General features: G+C 56.2%; 1 protein-coding gene across 29 annotated transcripts in view; it reads right to left on the minus strand.

Moving 5' to 3' along the window:
* KCNMA1 (potassium calcium-activated channel subfamily M alpha 1) overlaps positions 1-14,855 on the minus strand; it is a 781,282-nt gene extending 766,427 nt beyond the window's left edge. For 5 of the 29 annotated variants that reach the window (XM_051823042.2, XM_070056991.1, XM_070056979.1 and 2 more), the window contains exon 1: positions 13,524-14,808. In XM_051823042.2, coding sequence (XP_051679002.1) covers positions 13,524-13,904 — 381 coding nt within the window. In that variant the 5' untranslated portion in view covers positions 13,905-14,808. 29 annotated transcript variants of the gene reach the window in all.
* Between the last annotated feature and the right edge of the window lie 1,095 nt (positions 14,856-15,950).

The raw sequence follows: 15,950 nt of genomic DNA on the forward strand, positions 1-15,950 counted from the left end.
TGGGTGCAGGGGACAAGCACTTGGGCTATCCTCTGCTGCTTTCCCAGGTGCATTAGTAGGGAGCTGGATCAGAAGTGGAGCAGCCAGGACTCAAATTGGCACTTAAATGGAACATCAGCATTGCAGGCAGTGGCTTGGCCAGCTGTGTCACAAGGCCAGACACACTGACTCTTTTAATACAGTGATGGTCTCAATGATATATTCAGTGGGGCCTGAACCCCTAGGAGGTCATTCTTAGATACAGCGCCTCATCCAAGTCGATGTTGGAGCTTTGGAGATGAGGCCATCAAATGTCAGTCTTGGGACTTACACCAGAGCAAGGAGTGCTCCCCGGGGCCCACTGCCTTGATTCAGTTCATCTTTGGTGCTCTGTCAGGTAAACCAGATTGCTTTGAACTCTGATTCAAGAAATGGCATGATTGGAAACCATGAACTCAGAGGCCATGATACACATGAGAAAACCAAGGCCAAGAGACAGTAACTGGTCCAAGACAGCACAGCTCTACAGATGCTGCATGTCAAAATCAAAATCCAGCAACCCAGGGCTGGTGCTGTGATGCAGCAGGTTAAAGCCCCGGCCTGCAGCACCAGCATCCCATATGGGCGCCGGTTCTAGTCCCGGCTGCTCCACTTCCAATCCAGCTCCCTGCTAATGTGCCTAGAAGATGGCCTGAGTGCTGGACCCCTGCAGCCATGTGGGAAACCCGGAAGAAGCTCCTGGCTCCTGGCTCCTGGCTCCTGGCTTCGGATCGGCTCAGCTCCAGCTGTTGCAGCCATTTGGGGAGCGAACCAGTGGATGGAAGACCTCTCTCTTTCTGTATCTCTCTCTCTGTAACTCTTTCAAATAAAATTAATATTTAAAAAAAAAAAAAAAACAGTGACACTTTAACTTCACTAGGACACCACAGAGCCAGACTCCTTGAGCAGAAAGAGGGCAGTGCTGTCCCTCTCGATGGCAGCCACTTGACAGCAATGAGGCCGGCCAGGGTGCTCTTCCAGGGCTGCCATCCTCAGAGGAGGAAAGGGAGCAGCCACACCAACAAAACAAGGGTGCCACGTGCTGAATGCCCCAGGGGAATCTTTATCTCAGGGCCAGCACTGTGGCACAGCAGGTTAGGCTCACGCCTACAAGACCAGCATTCCATATCAGAGCACCAGTTTGAGTCCCAGCTGTTTCACTTCTGGCCCAGCTCCCTGCTAATGCACCTGGGAAAACAAGAGAAGATGGCCAATGTGTGTGGACTCCTGCACCCACATGGGAGACCTGGATGGAGTTCCAGGCTCCTGGCTTCAGCATGGCCCAGCCCCAGCCATTGTGACCATTTGTGGAATGAACCAGCAGATGGAAGATATCTCTCTCTCTCTCTCTGTACCCCCCTCCTCCTACCACCATTCTCTCTCTCATTCTGCCTTTCAAAAACATAAAATAAATATTTTTACAATTTTATCTTTATTTGTGATAAAATACACACAACATAAATATGTAGCACCTTACCCATTTTCAGGCAGATAGCTGGATTGTGCTGGGCGCATCCCCACAGCTGGGCACCCTAGCTGCACCCTGCCGAGCTGCAGCTACACACCCCTTCAACATGAGCTTCTCTCCACCACTGGTCCCCAGAGACCACCACCAGTTTCTGTGTCTAGCACTTGCACTGCTCTGGGTGCCTGGTGTAGGTGGAATCTGTCCTTCTGTGTCTAGCCTAAGGTTCTCGTGGCTCATCCGTGTCACTGCATGTGGCAGTACTTTCCTTGTTCTTAAAGCTGAATGATGGGGCTGACGCTGTGGCGCAACGGGTTAATGCCCTGGCCTGAAGCACCAACATCCCATATGGGCGCCGGTTCGAGACCCAGCTCTCTGCTATGGCCTGGGAAAGCAGTAGAAGATGGCCTGAATCCTTGGGCCCCTGCACCCACATAGGAGACCTGGAAGAAGCTTCTGGCCCCCTGCTTCAGATCAGCCCAGCTCCAGCCATTGCAGCCAACTGGGGAGTGAATCATCGGATGGAAGACTTCTCTCTCTCTCTGCCTCTCCTCTCTCTATGTAACTCTGACTTTCAAATAAATAAATAAATCTTCAAAAAAAAATCTGAATGGTACCTCAGCACCCATCCCTACTTCATCCATTCACCTACTGAGGGGCACTGGCTTCTAATTTCGCACATTTTGAGTACACACCCATGAACGTGGGTGTACTGACAGCCCTCAAGTCCCTGCCTTTAGTCATTTAATATACACCTAGAAGTGGAATTGCTGAGTTTTAATTTTCCTTGAAGAACCTCCATTCTACTTTCCACAGCATCTGCACCCTTCGGGACTCCCACCAACAGTATACAAGGGTTCTAATTCCTCCACATCCTCAACAATACTTGTCATTTTCTGTTTTCTGAGGGTTTTTTGTTTTGTTGTGTTTTTAATAGTATCCGTCCTAATGGGCGAGGTGTCCTTTTCATTTTTATTAATGCCTCTGCATGGCCTACATTTTCTTCAATGGACAGATAGTACATTTAGGATTAAGGACGAAAATGTAAAACACTGGGAAAATAGGTTGCGCGTGAACTTCATAAATGGATTTCTTTTTTAAGACTTGGGCAAATTGTTGCATTTTCCCGTGGGTTGAGATGGAGACATCACTCCCAAATTCTGCAAGAATCCATCAGCCAATCGGCTGCCACTGCCACAGTCCACGGAAGGAGCAGCCATAATTCAAGGGCAGCTAACACGATTCCTCTAAGTTCTGTGGGGAAAGTGCTCCCAGATGCACACAGGAGAAAAACAACAGATACAGCTGCTGCCAGCCAATGCTGGTCATAAAAATCCCCAGCACTTGGATAGGGCCTCTCATCTTGCGAATCTTCTCTCCTCCAAGCTTCAGACCCCTCACCTCTGCGTTCTCCATCTGAACACCACTGGACACCCACCTGTCCGCCTTCCAGAGCCACAGTGGTTCCCCTATGCAAAGCCACACAAAGACGACTATGGCAATTTTTCCCGGAGGACAATTCTCTGCTCACCTACACCAAGCACACAAAGAAGATTCCCCACAAAGCCAACCTGGACGCCTGAGCCACTGGGCCACAGAGGCCCCATGCTATCAGCTAGTTAAACAGAACTCCTCATTTGAAAAGCTAAAATGTTCCAAGGGAAATTGTTGTGCCCACTGGTCTTTACTGAATGCTTCACTCCTTGGAGGTGAGGTCATTTGACATGATTTATTCAGTACAACAAAGGTGAGGGACTGAAAACCAAATGCAACCATGTACCTGTTTCTACAACTCCTAACACCAGCAGTGAAAATCTCTGTTGCCTGTTGTGAACCTGTGTCCGTCGACCTCCACTCTCCCTCACCTTCTCCTCCGGTATGTTTTCTTTTCTCCTTTGGTTACTTTCTGTTCAGCAAACAAGGGCAAATGACAGCAATGGGTCACAGCCAAGAAGAAAGGACACAAGATGAGCAGGTGAGGAAGGAACAACCTTTAAACCAAAGAGTCTCAAAGACAAGCTAAGTATCCCTCGCCCCCAAATCTGAAATGTTCCCAATCTCGAAACTTTTTTAGCACCAACATAATGCCACAAGTGGAAAATTCCACGAGGGATGAGTCACAGTCAAATGCAGGTGCACTAGAAATATTCACAAAATTAAATTCAGGCTGTGTGTATGAGATGTATATGAAACAGAAATGAATGTCATGTTTAGACTTGAGTCCCAATGCCAAGATATCCTGCTATATATATATAAGCAAATATTCCAAACTTTAAAAAAAAATTCAAAATTGGAAGCACTACTATTGACTGGCACCAGACATTCTGGACAAGGGATACCCACACTGAACACTCCAGTGATGCCAAAGGGGGCTCACAGGGCACCTGTCCCCTCCCCTTTAGTTCAAAGGAGCTGACACCTAGAAAGCAGAGCCCAGCTCCAGCCCCTCTGGCTTAAAGGCTGTTCCCTCCTCACCTGCTCACCGCATGCCTTTTCCTCTTGGCTGTGGCCCATTGCTGTCATTTGCCTTTGTTTGCTGAACAGAAAGGATGCACACCCTACATCTGGACTCTTGGCATGGTCACAAAATTACATCTGATCTTGGCCAAACCCAAGCTAAATCTTGGGAATGCAGGACACATGTCACTGATAAGGAGGCAACTTTACGGCCCTAGGAAAGCCAAAACCTCCATCCAGAGCTCCCGAAAATACAGAGCAGATCTCAGCAGGCAAGCTTCAAGAGTCAATGACTGGGAAAGCTGAGATCTACTAACCTGCAAACTTCAAATTCCCAACCTCCTATCCCACCCACGGGTTCACTCCCAACGACCAGGAAAGGACGGCTCTGTCTCCAAAAACAGATGAAGGGGCAAGTACAAGACATGGGACAAGACAATAAGATACATATTCATCTTAAACTCTCAACTTGAACCCATGTGGGAATCCCTACAGCCTGCAGCCAATTGGCCTTCTAACAACGTACAAAGACACAGCCCCATCGTGACTGAACAGTGCGGCACAGTCAGCAATGACTGTGGGAAGAACAGCACTGGAAATCCTGCCTTAAAAACTCTTGCAAGGCCAGTGCCGTGGCTCACTTGGTTAATCCTCCGCCTGCAGCGCAGGCATCCCATATGGGTACCGGTTCTAGTCCCGGTTGCTCCTCTTCTAGTCCAGCTCTGCTGTGGCCCGAGAAAGCAGTGGAGAATGGCCCAAGTGCTTGGGCCCCTGCACCCACATGGGAGACCCGGGAGAAGTGCCTGGCTCCTGGCTTCAGATCAGCGCAGCTCTGGCTGTAGCAGCCATTTGGGGAATGAACCAACAGAAGGAAGACTTCTCTCTCTCTCTCTCTCTCTCTCTCTCTCTCTCTCACCGTCTATAACTCTACCTGTCAAATAAATAAATAAATTTTTAAAAAAATTTAAAAAACACTCTTGCAAGAGGCATCAAATCCCAGACATCAGCAGCCAACAGGTGAAAAGTAACAGTGCTTCCAGCCACGAATCTACAGTTGTATTTTTCTTTAACAAATAAGCCTCCTATCCCAAATCGAAGCAAACTGTGATACAGATGAGGCTCCTTTTAATGATTTCTTCCCCAGATGGAAGTATTCCTCCATAGTGTGCTGGAATCTGAAACTAAACAACTCCAAGTTCCACAAGAGCCCTGGGGAAGGAGAGCCACTGAGGCAGAAGGAAGGGCAGGGAAGGAGGGAAGAAGACAGGAAGCTGTGTGTTCCTGCCTAATCAACCGTGGAATGCCCAGGACCCATTGGATCTGGGTCCCCAAGAAAACCCAGCAGGGGGCCAATGAACCAGCATAAAGAATCGATGGTAGGGCCCAGCACTGTGATGTAGCAGGTAGAGCCGCCACCTGCAGCACCAGCATCCCATATAGGCACCAGTTCAAGTCCAGGCTGCTCTCCTTCCATACAGCTCTCTGCTATGGCCTGGGAAAGCAGCAGAGGATGGGCCAAGTCCTTGGGCCTCTGCACCTCTGCATGGGAGACCTGGAAGAAGCTCTTGGCTCTGGATTGGCTCAGCTCCAGCCATTGCAGCCATTTGAGGAGTGAACCAGCAGATGGAAGAACTAACTCACTCTCTGTCTCTCTCTCTCAACTCTGCCTTTCAGATAAATAAATAGATTTTTAAAACAGAATCCATGGTAAACAAGAGCCTTTCAGTAGTTCTGCTTTTGGCTACGTAGAGAGGCATTAGTCATACAGGTAATGAGATCCTATGGGTGGGGGGAGTCCAAGGCTCGGCTTGACGGCGGTAAATATATCCATTCTGGCCAGGCAGCACCAATTACAGTTCCAAATTGGCAATTAGACATAATGTCCCAAAGACAATCACTAAACAATGCCAAAACCAAGGCAAATGCCATCTTAAAGAAGGAGTTCTTTTGCACCTGCCCTCCCCCGCCCCCCAACACACACACACCTGACTCATCCACCTCACAAACAACTGTCTATCATGAACTAAATCCTTGCTATCCAATGGTCAGGAGGCACAGGGGTGGCATGAATAATTAAAATCCAGGAATGACTCAAACATCATTTTGTCACCATACAAAGCTCATCCCTTTCACCCACAGTTTCTTCACAGCATTGAACAAAGTACCCAAAAAAGCAGCAAAAATGTATGTGCACCCACAACATTCCCACCTAGCCCCCAGCTAACCAGAAAGAGCCTCCCCAGCACACGCATATGTGTGTGCCTTCAGAGACTGCCAGCCACTCAGATGCGCTGTGTCTACACCCACGAGAAGGTGACTGCCCCCTTCACACCTTGTCAAGGTGAAGCCCTGATCCACAGGTGTCAGATTGGGTGTTTTTTTGTTTGTTTGTTTGTTTTGGTTTTTGGTTTTTTTTGACAGGCAGAGTTAGACAGTTAGAGAGAGAGACAGAAAGAAAGGTCTTCCTTCTGTTGGTTCATCCCCCAAATGGCTGCTACGCTGGCAAGCTGCACCGATCCAAAGCCAGGAGCCAGGCACCTCCTCCTGGTCTCCCATGCGGGTGCAGGGTCCAAGGACCTGGGCCATCCTCCACTGCACTCCCAGGCTACAGCAGAGAGCTGGCCTGGAAGAGGGGCAACCGGGACAGAATCCAGCGCCCTGACCGGGACTAGAACCTGGGGTGCCGGCGCCGCAGGCGGAGGATTAGCCTAGGGAGCCGCAGTGCCGGCCATATTGAGGTCTTAACGATGACTCCCTGATCACCCAGCCTTTAATATGCAATGCAAATAAAATCAGCAACAATAATAATAACCAGAAGAACTCAGCTGAGGACATACTGTGGGGAGGGGATGCAGTGAGGGGGGAGCTTAAGCTAAGCCCTTCTTCACTCTGGCTGCTGTAAAGCTTCTTGGATAAAGTTTACTCCAGATTCTCCCCTACGACAAGGGAGCAGCATAAAAAGCACCTCTTGAGGAAAAACGCCCCTGCCAGTTCGAGCTGAGAAAAACCCTTGCTCTGGTGAGCAGACGCCACCTGCACTTTGCTCTGTCGGATTTCTTGGGAGCAGAGCCCCATGCTTACACACACACTCACACACACACAAACACACTCACACACACTCACACTCACACTCACTCGACAGCCGAATGTGAGCCCAGTCCTCCAAAGCCCACCCAGGTCCCTGCAGAAACGCAAGCTGGCAGATCTGCTGTAGGCTGACTCCAAACCCTCCCCCCGAGGGAGTGGCCACCAGCTGGCTTCCCGGAGCCTCACCACCACCGCGCAGCCCTGGCTCCGCCACCAACCAGCCTTTCAATTTTGCAAGAAGGTGGTTTTGGCCAAGTTGCCACCCTGGACTTTGGGAAGCCGCACCCCTTGCAGTGTGACCAGCTGGCACGAGGGAGAGCCCACACGTTGATGGGCAACACAGAGACCACACCCTGTAAACTCCGGAACGCTGCCCTGGCTGCCGCAACCCAAGCCCAGATCAACAGTGCTCTTGTGGGCTCCCTGGGAGCCCGCACCGAAGGCTTCGCCTTAGCACGAGGCGCCCGCGCCACATCACAGCTCCTCGCAGGGCTAACGTTGAGTTCGCCCCACCCGGCTCTCTGGCACCCACACCCTTCCTCTTCTCACCCCCTTCCCTCCACAGGAGAGCTGGGAATTTCCACGTTTAAACACAAGCCTGTCTTCAGGGATGAGTTGCTGGAGGCTGACGAAGGGACTGGAGCCCAGCTCTGAGTATACTCAGCACAGCCTGCAGTGTGCCAGAAACGCAGACCCTCGGGCCCCGCCCTGGACCTTCTGAATCCGAATCTGTATTGGAAGAGCTCCCCTGGGGACTCCCATGTGTGTTAAGGTTTGAGGAGCCCTGTGACCAGCAGGAGGAGACCTGATATCCCGACTGCCCGCACTTGGGGCCTTCTGTCCCAAATGCTAGGACACCCAGCCTCTGAGTGGCCAGGGCCAGTGTTCCATGAACTCAAGAAGCATTTTTTGAAAAGGAGACACTCTTGGGGCCAGTGCTGTATTGTAGCAGGGTAAGCCTCTGCCTGCGGTGCCAGCATCCCATATGGGCGCTGGTTGGAGTCCCGGCTGTGCCACTTCTGATCCAGCTCCCTGCTTATAGCCTGGGAAAGCAGTGGAAGATGGCCCAAGTGCTTGGGCCCCTACACCCATGTGGGAGACCTGGAAGAAGCTCCTGGTTCCTGCCTTTGGAATGGCTCAGCCCCAGCCGTTGCAGCCATTTGGGGAGTGAGCCAGTGAATGGAAGACTTTTCTCTCTGTCTCTCCCTCTCTCTGTCTCTAACTCTGCCTCGCAAATAAATAAAAAATATATATTACAAAAAGAGATGCTCTTGATCAGCTCCCACTGTGCAGGGGAACCTGGTGGAGTTTCTGGGGCTCTGCGGGAGGCCTGGCCTGAGCCGCAGGCACCCAGGACTTGCAGCATCACAGATAAAATGTAGCCCTTTCATGAGAACCACAGAGGCTCCACAGCTCCGGAGCCCCGGGAAGGTGATTCACAGATTAGCACGGCCACCGCTGGTGTGTGAGCCAGGACACCCCTGCTGCCCACTTTGGGAAGGAGGTCCTGGCCCTGCAATCCAGTGCCAGCCTTCTGTGCCTCAGGGAGAGGAGGTGAGGAAGAAAGCCCCAAAGCAAGTGTTTGCTCCCCATATGGGGGCGGGGAGATGGCAAGGAGGCAGAGAGGGCTGAGTTGGCCTTGACTTGGCTTTGGACTACCTTTTCCCCCAGGCCAAAGGCTGAGGCAGCTTCCTTTCTACCTGATGCATGCTTGGTCCAGTCCTCTGAAAGCAGGGCCAGCCCTAAGCTTGCAAAGGGAGGCCGAGGGTGCTCAGTATCCTCCTTGGAAACACCTAACACGGGCTTGGGGAGGGGACTGCGCGCTCTATCGCCTTTGCCAATTCAGAGATGAGGACACACAAAGCAGCAAAGTCCTTGCCCAAGGTCACAGGCTGGCTCCTGGGCACTGCACAGCAGACCCGACCCCTGGGCAAGGCTGCCCAAGGTGAGTACACTCAAGGGCAGGGTAACCAGCATCTCCACCCGCAGGACTGTGTGTGCCGGGAGCCTCCACCGGGACGGGCTCAGCTGTGCCGCGACTGCTGATGTTTCGTCCCAAGGTAACCTCAAGGGCAAGTGCTCTACAGATCTCACGCTGGGCAACGCCAGCCTAGGGGTGGTCGAGGAAAAGCTGGTCTGGGCGGAGAGCACTTGGCCAAGAGACTGCTTCATCACTTGGGGTACACTGGGGGGTGAGCACAGACTTAGGGTAACAGGCATGCCATCTGTCGCTCCTCAAGGCCAAAACAACAACCCCACCCACCCACCTAACACCACGGGGTTTCTTTTGGCCAGTGCTGCAGCTCCTGGACCCTGCATGCTGTCACTGCTTGCCCACGGATATACTCCCCATCAAAACATGAGCCGTGCTGCCACGTCTTCATCCGTGGAAACCACCGTGGCTGCCCCACCCCAAACTTCTGGCCTTGCCAGCGCCAAGAGTCCTGAGTCCAAACCTCAGTACGACCTCACCTGGCTGCTCCACCCACCACGGCAGACTCCAAGATCCTTTTGGCTCCAATGCTCTGTTTGTCATAGTCTGTCCCCCTCCATGGGCCATTAACTCATCACCTAGGGAAGCTACAGTCACTCTCACATACAAGAGGCCTGTCAGCCCCAGGCTTTCATCAGGCGCTCTCTACCCAGTACTGCCAAGCCTTGCAAGAACCCTGCAAAGCAAGCATCATGGTGCTCTTCTCAAAGATAAGGAAATCAAGGCTGGGCAGAGTTGCCAGCTAGACGTACTGCTCATCACATGAGGTCCACGATTTGAACTTGGGTCTGTCTGATCGCAGGGCCTGTACTACAGTGCATCTCCATGAAGAGAGCCAGGAATGAGAAGTGCAAGCTCACTAGACAAAGACCTAGGGAAGTCACAGCTCTCCCCCAACCCCCGCCCCGGCCCCTCCTGGGACTGGGGACCTAAGAATGTCTCCACCGCCCATCCAAGTGATCCGATCAAAAGCCAGTATCTGAAGGTCATCCAGTGCAGCTGAGCCCTGGCCTGGTATCTCAGGACAAGACGATGCACGGGGCCAATCTGGAATTAAGAGTCCCAAGGAGCTGAAGCACTGCCCCTAATTGAATGCATCAGGCCAGACCCTGGGTAATCCCCAAGCCATCACGGGATCTGATGCTTCTCTTAGTCACAAGCCTGATGGAGCGCACGTGCTGTTTTCTGAGACACAGCCACGGAGATAACACCTCACTAACACGCTATGCCCAGGCCATCCTTGACCAAGCCCAGTGGCCACAAGGACACACACAGCTCTGACGGAGCACAGAAGTGAGTCTCTGCCCAACACATCCAAGCCTCTCAGCCAACCTCCATGAGCAAGCTAGCCTCAGTTTCCCCAGCCATCTAAAGAGAAGCAGACAGTGCTGGAAGGTGAGCAGAAGAAGGGAATAAAGGCACCGAAGTGTTCCAAGGCTGGAATTCCTAAAAGAACTGCAGGAGAATTGCAAAAACCACGCTCCAGGCTAGAACCTGGCCCAGGGTTCCTCCACGGCTGCCGCTCTCCTCTGTGGCATCACAGGGCAGGGGAGGCTGTCACAAGTCAGCGGAGTCAGCCCCTGCATTCTACACACAAGGAAGCAGACCAGAGAGGCTGAACGACTGCTTCAAAGTCATGACCTTACTCAGGCTGCCAGGGTGGCTCTCTGCTCATCAGAACGGCACAGCTGAATGAACAGGGAGCTCTGAAGAAATCTACCAGGAGGGGGGAAAACCCAACAACGCGAAAAAGTGCAGCAAAGAACACAGCACCGGGATGACTGTGCCCAAGTTCCCACGGGCAAGTGCAGGAAGTTTCCTTCTGCACTCTCTCAAACAGTGCACATGGCACACTCCCACAATGCTAAAGCCATTCGCTGTATGAGACCCACAGGTCAAAGGCCGTGATGCATGGCCACAGTCTTGGGTGCCCTTGATCCAAAAGGAGCTGCAGTCCCAGAGACAAAATTTCTCCATGAAATTCCAAATGCAAAAACAAACAAACAAACAAAAAACCTGCCTCCCTCCCGACTGCAGCTCCTTTCGGGGCTGAGTGAGGGGAAGGTGAACCACGGGTGCAAGGGCTGGGAGAATGCCGTGGAATGCAGCCTAGGTTTGCTCGGGAAAGCCAGCACTAAAACTTAAGCCAATACATTCTTCTGTAGCGAGAAGCTCATCTCAACAAAACTACCAAATACTTGGAAAGCAAAAGCAGTAAAGGACAAAAAGAACACGATTGAGAACGCAGGCCCCAAGGGGAGAAGGCAGAGCTTACAAAAGGCCTGACTTGCCATTATTGGGTATAATGAGCTGGCTACACACGGTTTAACTGTATTAAGAGATTCAGGGCGTGCTTCTAAATGGACTCATGGTATCAGAAATATCCTGATGTCATTCCACATGGGCCTCACAGCCCTCCTCCCCACCACCACCATCCCTCATCCCGCACCGACTCCTTACAGAAACTTCCTGCTAGGTTCACCCAGCTGGGCTCAGAGCTACCAGCCACAGCCAAATACTTGGAGATTGTGTCTTCTGACAATAATTGCCAAAGCACCTATTTTCTCGAGAACGCCGCCAGAAGCTTGCTTGATCATCACCGAGGACATTCTTTCCGTGAACTGACTGGGGAGTATTTCATTACAGACACTGCAGGGGCCTCTCTGTGCCCCTTGGAATAAAACGGTTTTAGAAGCAGGGCTTAAAATCCTGCCATCACAAAAATACCACAACTTATTTTGACTCATTGAAAAAAAAAAAAAGTTTGCATGACGACCCAAATTGCCCACTTCCTGAAAAAAAATATAAAATAAAATAAAAAATAGGCTGTTAAAAAGTTCACCAAAATCACTCCAAACAGAGAACACTTTAGATGCCTGCAACTAGGAGCTACGATTCACCTAAGGACAGACACTGAAGCTCTGGGAAGGCGGGGGCGAGGGGCAGGACCCAGGGCTGGCGGGGGCAGGTGGAGGAGGGGGAGAGTGCGGATAAGAAGGTCTCCGGAACAGCGTGTTGGCAGGGGCCTGGGTCGCACAGCCTGGTGCTCAGGACTTCATTCAATGCGGGGGGCTTCGCCGGCCCCTGGGAGGTGTTCCTCCTTCGCAAGCAAACCCCAGCTGAGACTTGAACTCCCTTCAAAGCTGGCCGGCCAACCCCGGGGGCCTCTTGGTCTGCCTATTTCTCCCTTATTCCAACACGTCAGTATTTTCCAAAACACGAATGTGCTGCCACAAAACACAGCTGAACTCGGGCACCCAGCACCGTGTATAATTAATGACCCGGAGAGCGAGCTTCGGCTTCCCCTTTGTTTTTACACCCAGCGTGCACCCCTAAGCACCCCCCCCAAGCTGTCCTGTTTCTCTCCCCCACCCAGCAGTCGCCGAAGCTGCTACAAGTCGCTGTGCCCCGCGAGCAAGTCGCAGGGGTCCCCGAATTCACTCTATTAGAATAAAGGTGTGCGCATCTGCGGAGAAACGGGGGTGCCGGGATGCCTCCCAGGACGGGAATCACCCAGGAGGCAGGCAGTGCCGGCACTCTCTCCTGTTCTCCGCTCCTCCTGTTTCGTTCTGCAGTTTTCGGTGCCACTCTGCCCCTGCGGCCCTCCCGCAGCCGGGGGAGACAGCGAGCGGACGTCTCCAGGGACGCGGCTCGCGCCCAGCCTCTCCGCCTAGCAACCCTACATCTAAGGCGCAGGGAGCTCCGGTGCGGGTGGGCGCCCACGCCAGCAACAGCTCCAGCCGCCAGCCAGCCACCTCCCGCTCGCCCCGGGAAGGGGCTCCGCGGCCCCGGCCGCCGCGCCGCGCGGGCGGACCTCGCACTCCAGCCGGGCGCCGCTGGTGGCATTTCCGGGGACCCAAAGTGGGTGGCCTTGGGGGCGAGAGCACACAGGCCTCGGAGAAACTTGGCGTGGGGGCACGATCCGCGAGACTAGCTGAGGGACGGAGCGGGAAGCGACCTCGCATCCGCGACGTCGCCGCACTCCTGGGTTACCTCCAGCACTGGGATGGGTCGCCTCAACTTTCCTTCTTCCCCCCTGAGCGCCCCCACGTTTCTCCGGCCACATCCCTGCCCCGGGGGTGCCCTGGCGCAAGGATTCTCCTCCTTTCAGACCCCACGAACTCAGCTGCCCAACAGGTTTCTCAAGTGCGGGCTGACAGGCTGCCCCCTGCCCCGGCCCACCAGCCAAGAGCCCACCCGCGCGGTGCGGAACGGGCACCCAGCGGCCCCCCACTTCCTCCGTCCCCGCAGGGCTGGCTCTCCCGGCCCCGGCCGCTGCCGCCACCGAGCCCACAAAAAGCCAGGCGACGGGAGCTGGCGTTCGCGTCCCGGAGCGCACCGGTCGGTCGGGGGCAACTCCGCGCCCCCGGCGCGCCGCCCGCTGCCCCGACCCGAGGGCGCGGGGCGCGCGGAGGCGAGGGCGGGCGGCGGGGATGGCGGGAGCCGGGCGCCGCGAGGAGCAGGGGCTGGGCGAGCCGGACGCCGGGCAGCGGCGCGCGTTACCTTCGCCTTGCCCCCGCAGTGGCAGCAGACGGTCCACAGGTACTTGAGCGTCCGCCAGAGCAAGATGATGAAGAGGCCCCCGAAGAAAGTCACCATGGAGGAGGCCAGGAAAGCCCACCACATGCGCTGGCCCCGGCTGTCGCACGGCACCTCCATGGTCACCGGGATGATGAGCGCATCCATCTTGGGCTCGTGGACCGAGGACGAGGAGGAAGAGGAGGAGGAGGAAGAAGAGGAGGAGGAAGAGGAGGAGGAGGAGGACGCGTCTAGGCTGAGATGGCTCGCGTGGATATTGCTGCTCATTCTAAGACCGCTGCCTCCGCCGCCGCCGCCGCCGCCGCCGCCGCTGCTGCCGCCGCCGCCGCCGCCACCATTTGCCATAGCTAGCAACGGGCGGCCGGCGCAGGGGCTCGGGGGAGCTCCTCCCGCCGCCAGCGCCACCCCGAGCACCCGTCAACAGCCATGTTGCTGCCGCCGCCGCCGCCGCCGCGGGGCGCGGGGAGGGGGCGGGGAGGCGCCGGGCTCGGGGCGCTGTGCGCGACCTGGCGGGGCGCGCCGAGATATATACGGGCAGCCGCCGCCCTCCCCCGGCCGCCCGCTCGGGAGGGGGAGGGGGAGGGGGCGCGCGGGCGGCTCCCCCTCCCCGGCCCGCGCCCCGTTCGCCCCGGGCTGCGCCGGTCCCGAGCGCACAGAGCCAGGGGGCGCCGCGGGCCGCACGCGCCCGGGGTCTGCGCCGCCGCCCCCCGGGCCCGCCCCGGCTCCGCGCGCGGGCCCGGGTGCCCTCGGCGGCGCCGCGCCGTGCGCCACGCGTGTGTGCGCTGCGCTGCGCCCCGGCACGGGACCCCCTCCCCGCGCTCCTCCCGCACCTCTCGCCAGCAGCTCTGGGCTTCTTAGGCGGCAACTCGTGAAAAATGGATCATAAGCCTCCTCGGCCCGGGAGCCCTCGCGCCAGCCCGCCTCCCCCGGTCGCGCTCGGCTCCCGCTCGCCGCCCCTGGGCGCGCCCGGCCGCGGCAGGTTCACCCGGCCGCTGCCGCCCGCCGGCCCCTGCTCCCGGGACCCCCGAGGCGCGTCGCCACGCCGCCGGGCCTCCTGGGCCTCCGCTCGCTCTTCCTCGTCGCCTCCTCCGGCTCCTCCTCGTCCCCGTCCTCGCCGCCTGAGCCTCTTCGGCGCGCGCCCCGCGCTCCCCGCTGCCGCCAGCAGCGGCAGCTGCAGCAACTGGAGCGGGCACGGGCTCAGGCCGCCCGAGGCGGGAGGGGAGGAGGCTCGCCTGTTCCCGGGCTGGGCAGGAGCAAGCAGGCCCCTCGGCCGCGGCCCGCCACGCACCCCCGACCCCCAGGCCGCGGGGTGGAGCGCCCCCAGCCCAGGCGCGTGGCCGGCGCCTCTCTCCAAGGTGCTGCGCCCCCAGCCGAGCGCCGTTTCTCCAAGGCAGGCCGTCTCCTTTTTGTTTTTCTGTTTCCCCCCAAAAGAGCCTCCCGTAGGGAGGGGAGGAGGGGCCGGCTGTCAACTCGATGCCACAGACCCACGGGCTTCGGGAGGGAGGAGGACCCCACCCCGCGACCGGGACACACACACCTACGATCCCCAGTTGATCTCTCACCTGCCCCTGTGCCTGGCGAGCGGCCCCAGGGTAGGGCTGTCTGGGAGGCTGGCAGGGGGCCGTGGCTGCTTCCACAGCAGCAGGTGGGTTCCCCCCCCCCCCTGTTTCCCCATTAAGCCACAGAGGCCGCCTAAGAGAGCGGGCAGAGATGACCCAGGAGCCGCAGCGCCTGGGGTGGTGCGGACTCCGAGGGACAACAGGGTTCCCTAAAGAGTCGCCCCTTTTGACCCGGTGTCAGACTGCATCTCTCCCTTGTGAGAGGAGGACCGCTGGGACCCACCTAGGGGCCTCACTGCTCCCTCCTCTCGTCATGAGGAAGGCAGGCCCTGGGCTTGTGCACCTGCCTCGCCCCGAGCTCCACCAGGGGAAGCCTGCTTCTGACACTCGCAGAGACGCTGCCCTCTCCGGACACCGTCCCTCCCCTGCCACTGGCTGGACCTCGGGCTCTTCCAGTGCTCACTAGAAGGAAAAGGATCAGCTCTCCCCTCCTGTCTGGTGGTTTCCCCCGAAGTTTGCAGCTCCTTAGTTTAACCCTAATTGGCATTTTCAGCTTCCTTTCAGCTCTGCCCGCAGTAAAGACCCGAGTCAGCATCCTTTACTTCTAGGCTGGGTCCGCCTGAGTGGGAGATCAGCCCTCCCCTTGACCTTGGAGGCCTGGGGATACAGGGGAGGAGACCCCACCAGGGAGGCCCAGCGGGGCAGGGAGGCCGGGCTCCATTGGGAACACATTCACTGAGCTTGGAGTCCCCCAGCCATGGCCAAAGAGTCAGGTTGCAGTCAGGACAGGGGTGAGAGTTCTGGAGCCTGTGTCAAAGGGAGCTGCAGGAAG

Source organism: Oryctolagus cuniculus, chromosome 15, assembly GCF_964237555.1.
Source record: "Oryctolagus cuniculus chromosome 15, mOryCun1.1, whole genome shotgun sequence".
Lineage (NCBI taxonomy): Eukaryota > Metazoa > Chordata > Mammalia > Lagomorpha > Leporidae > Oryctolagus > Oryctolagus cuniculus.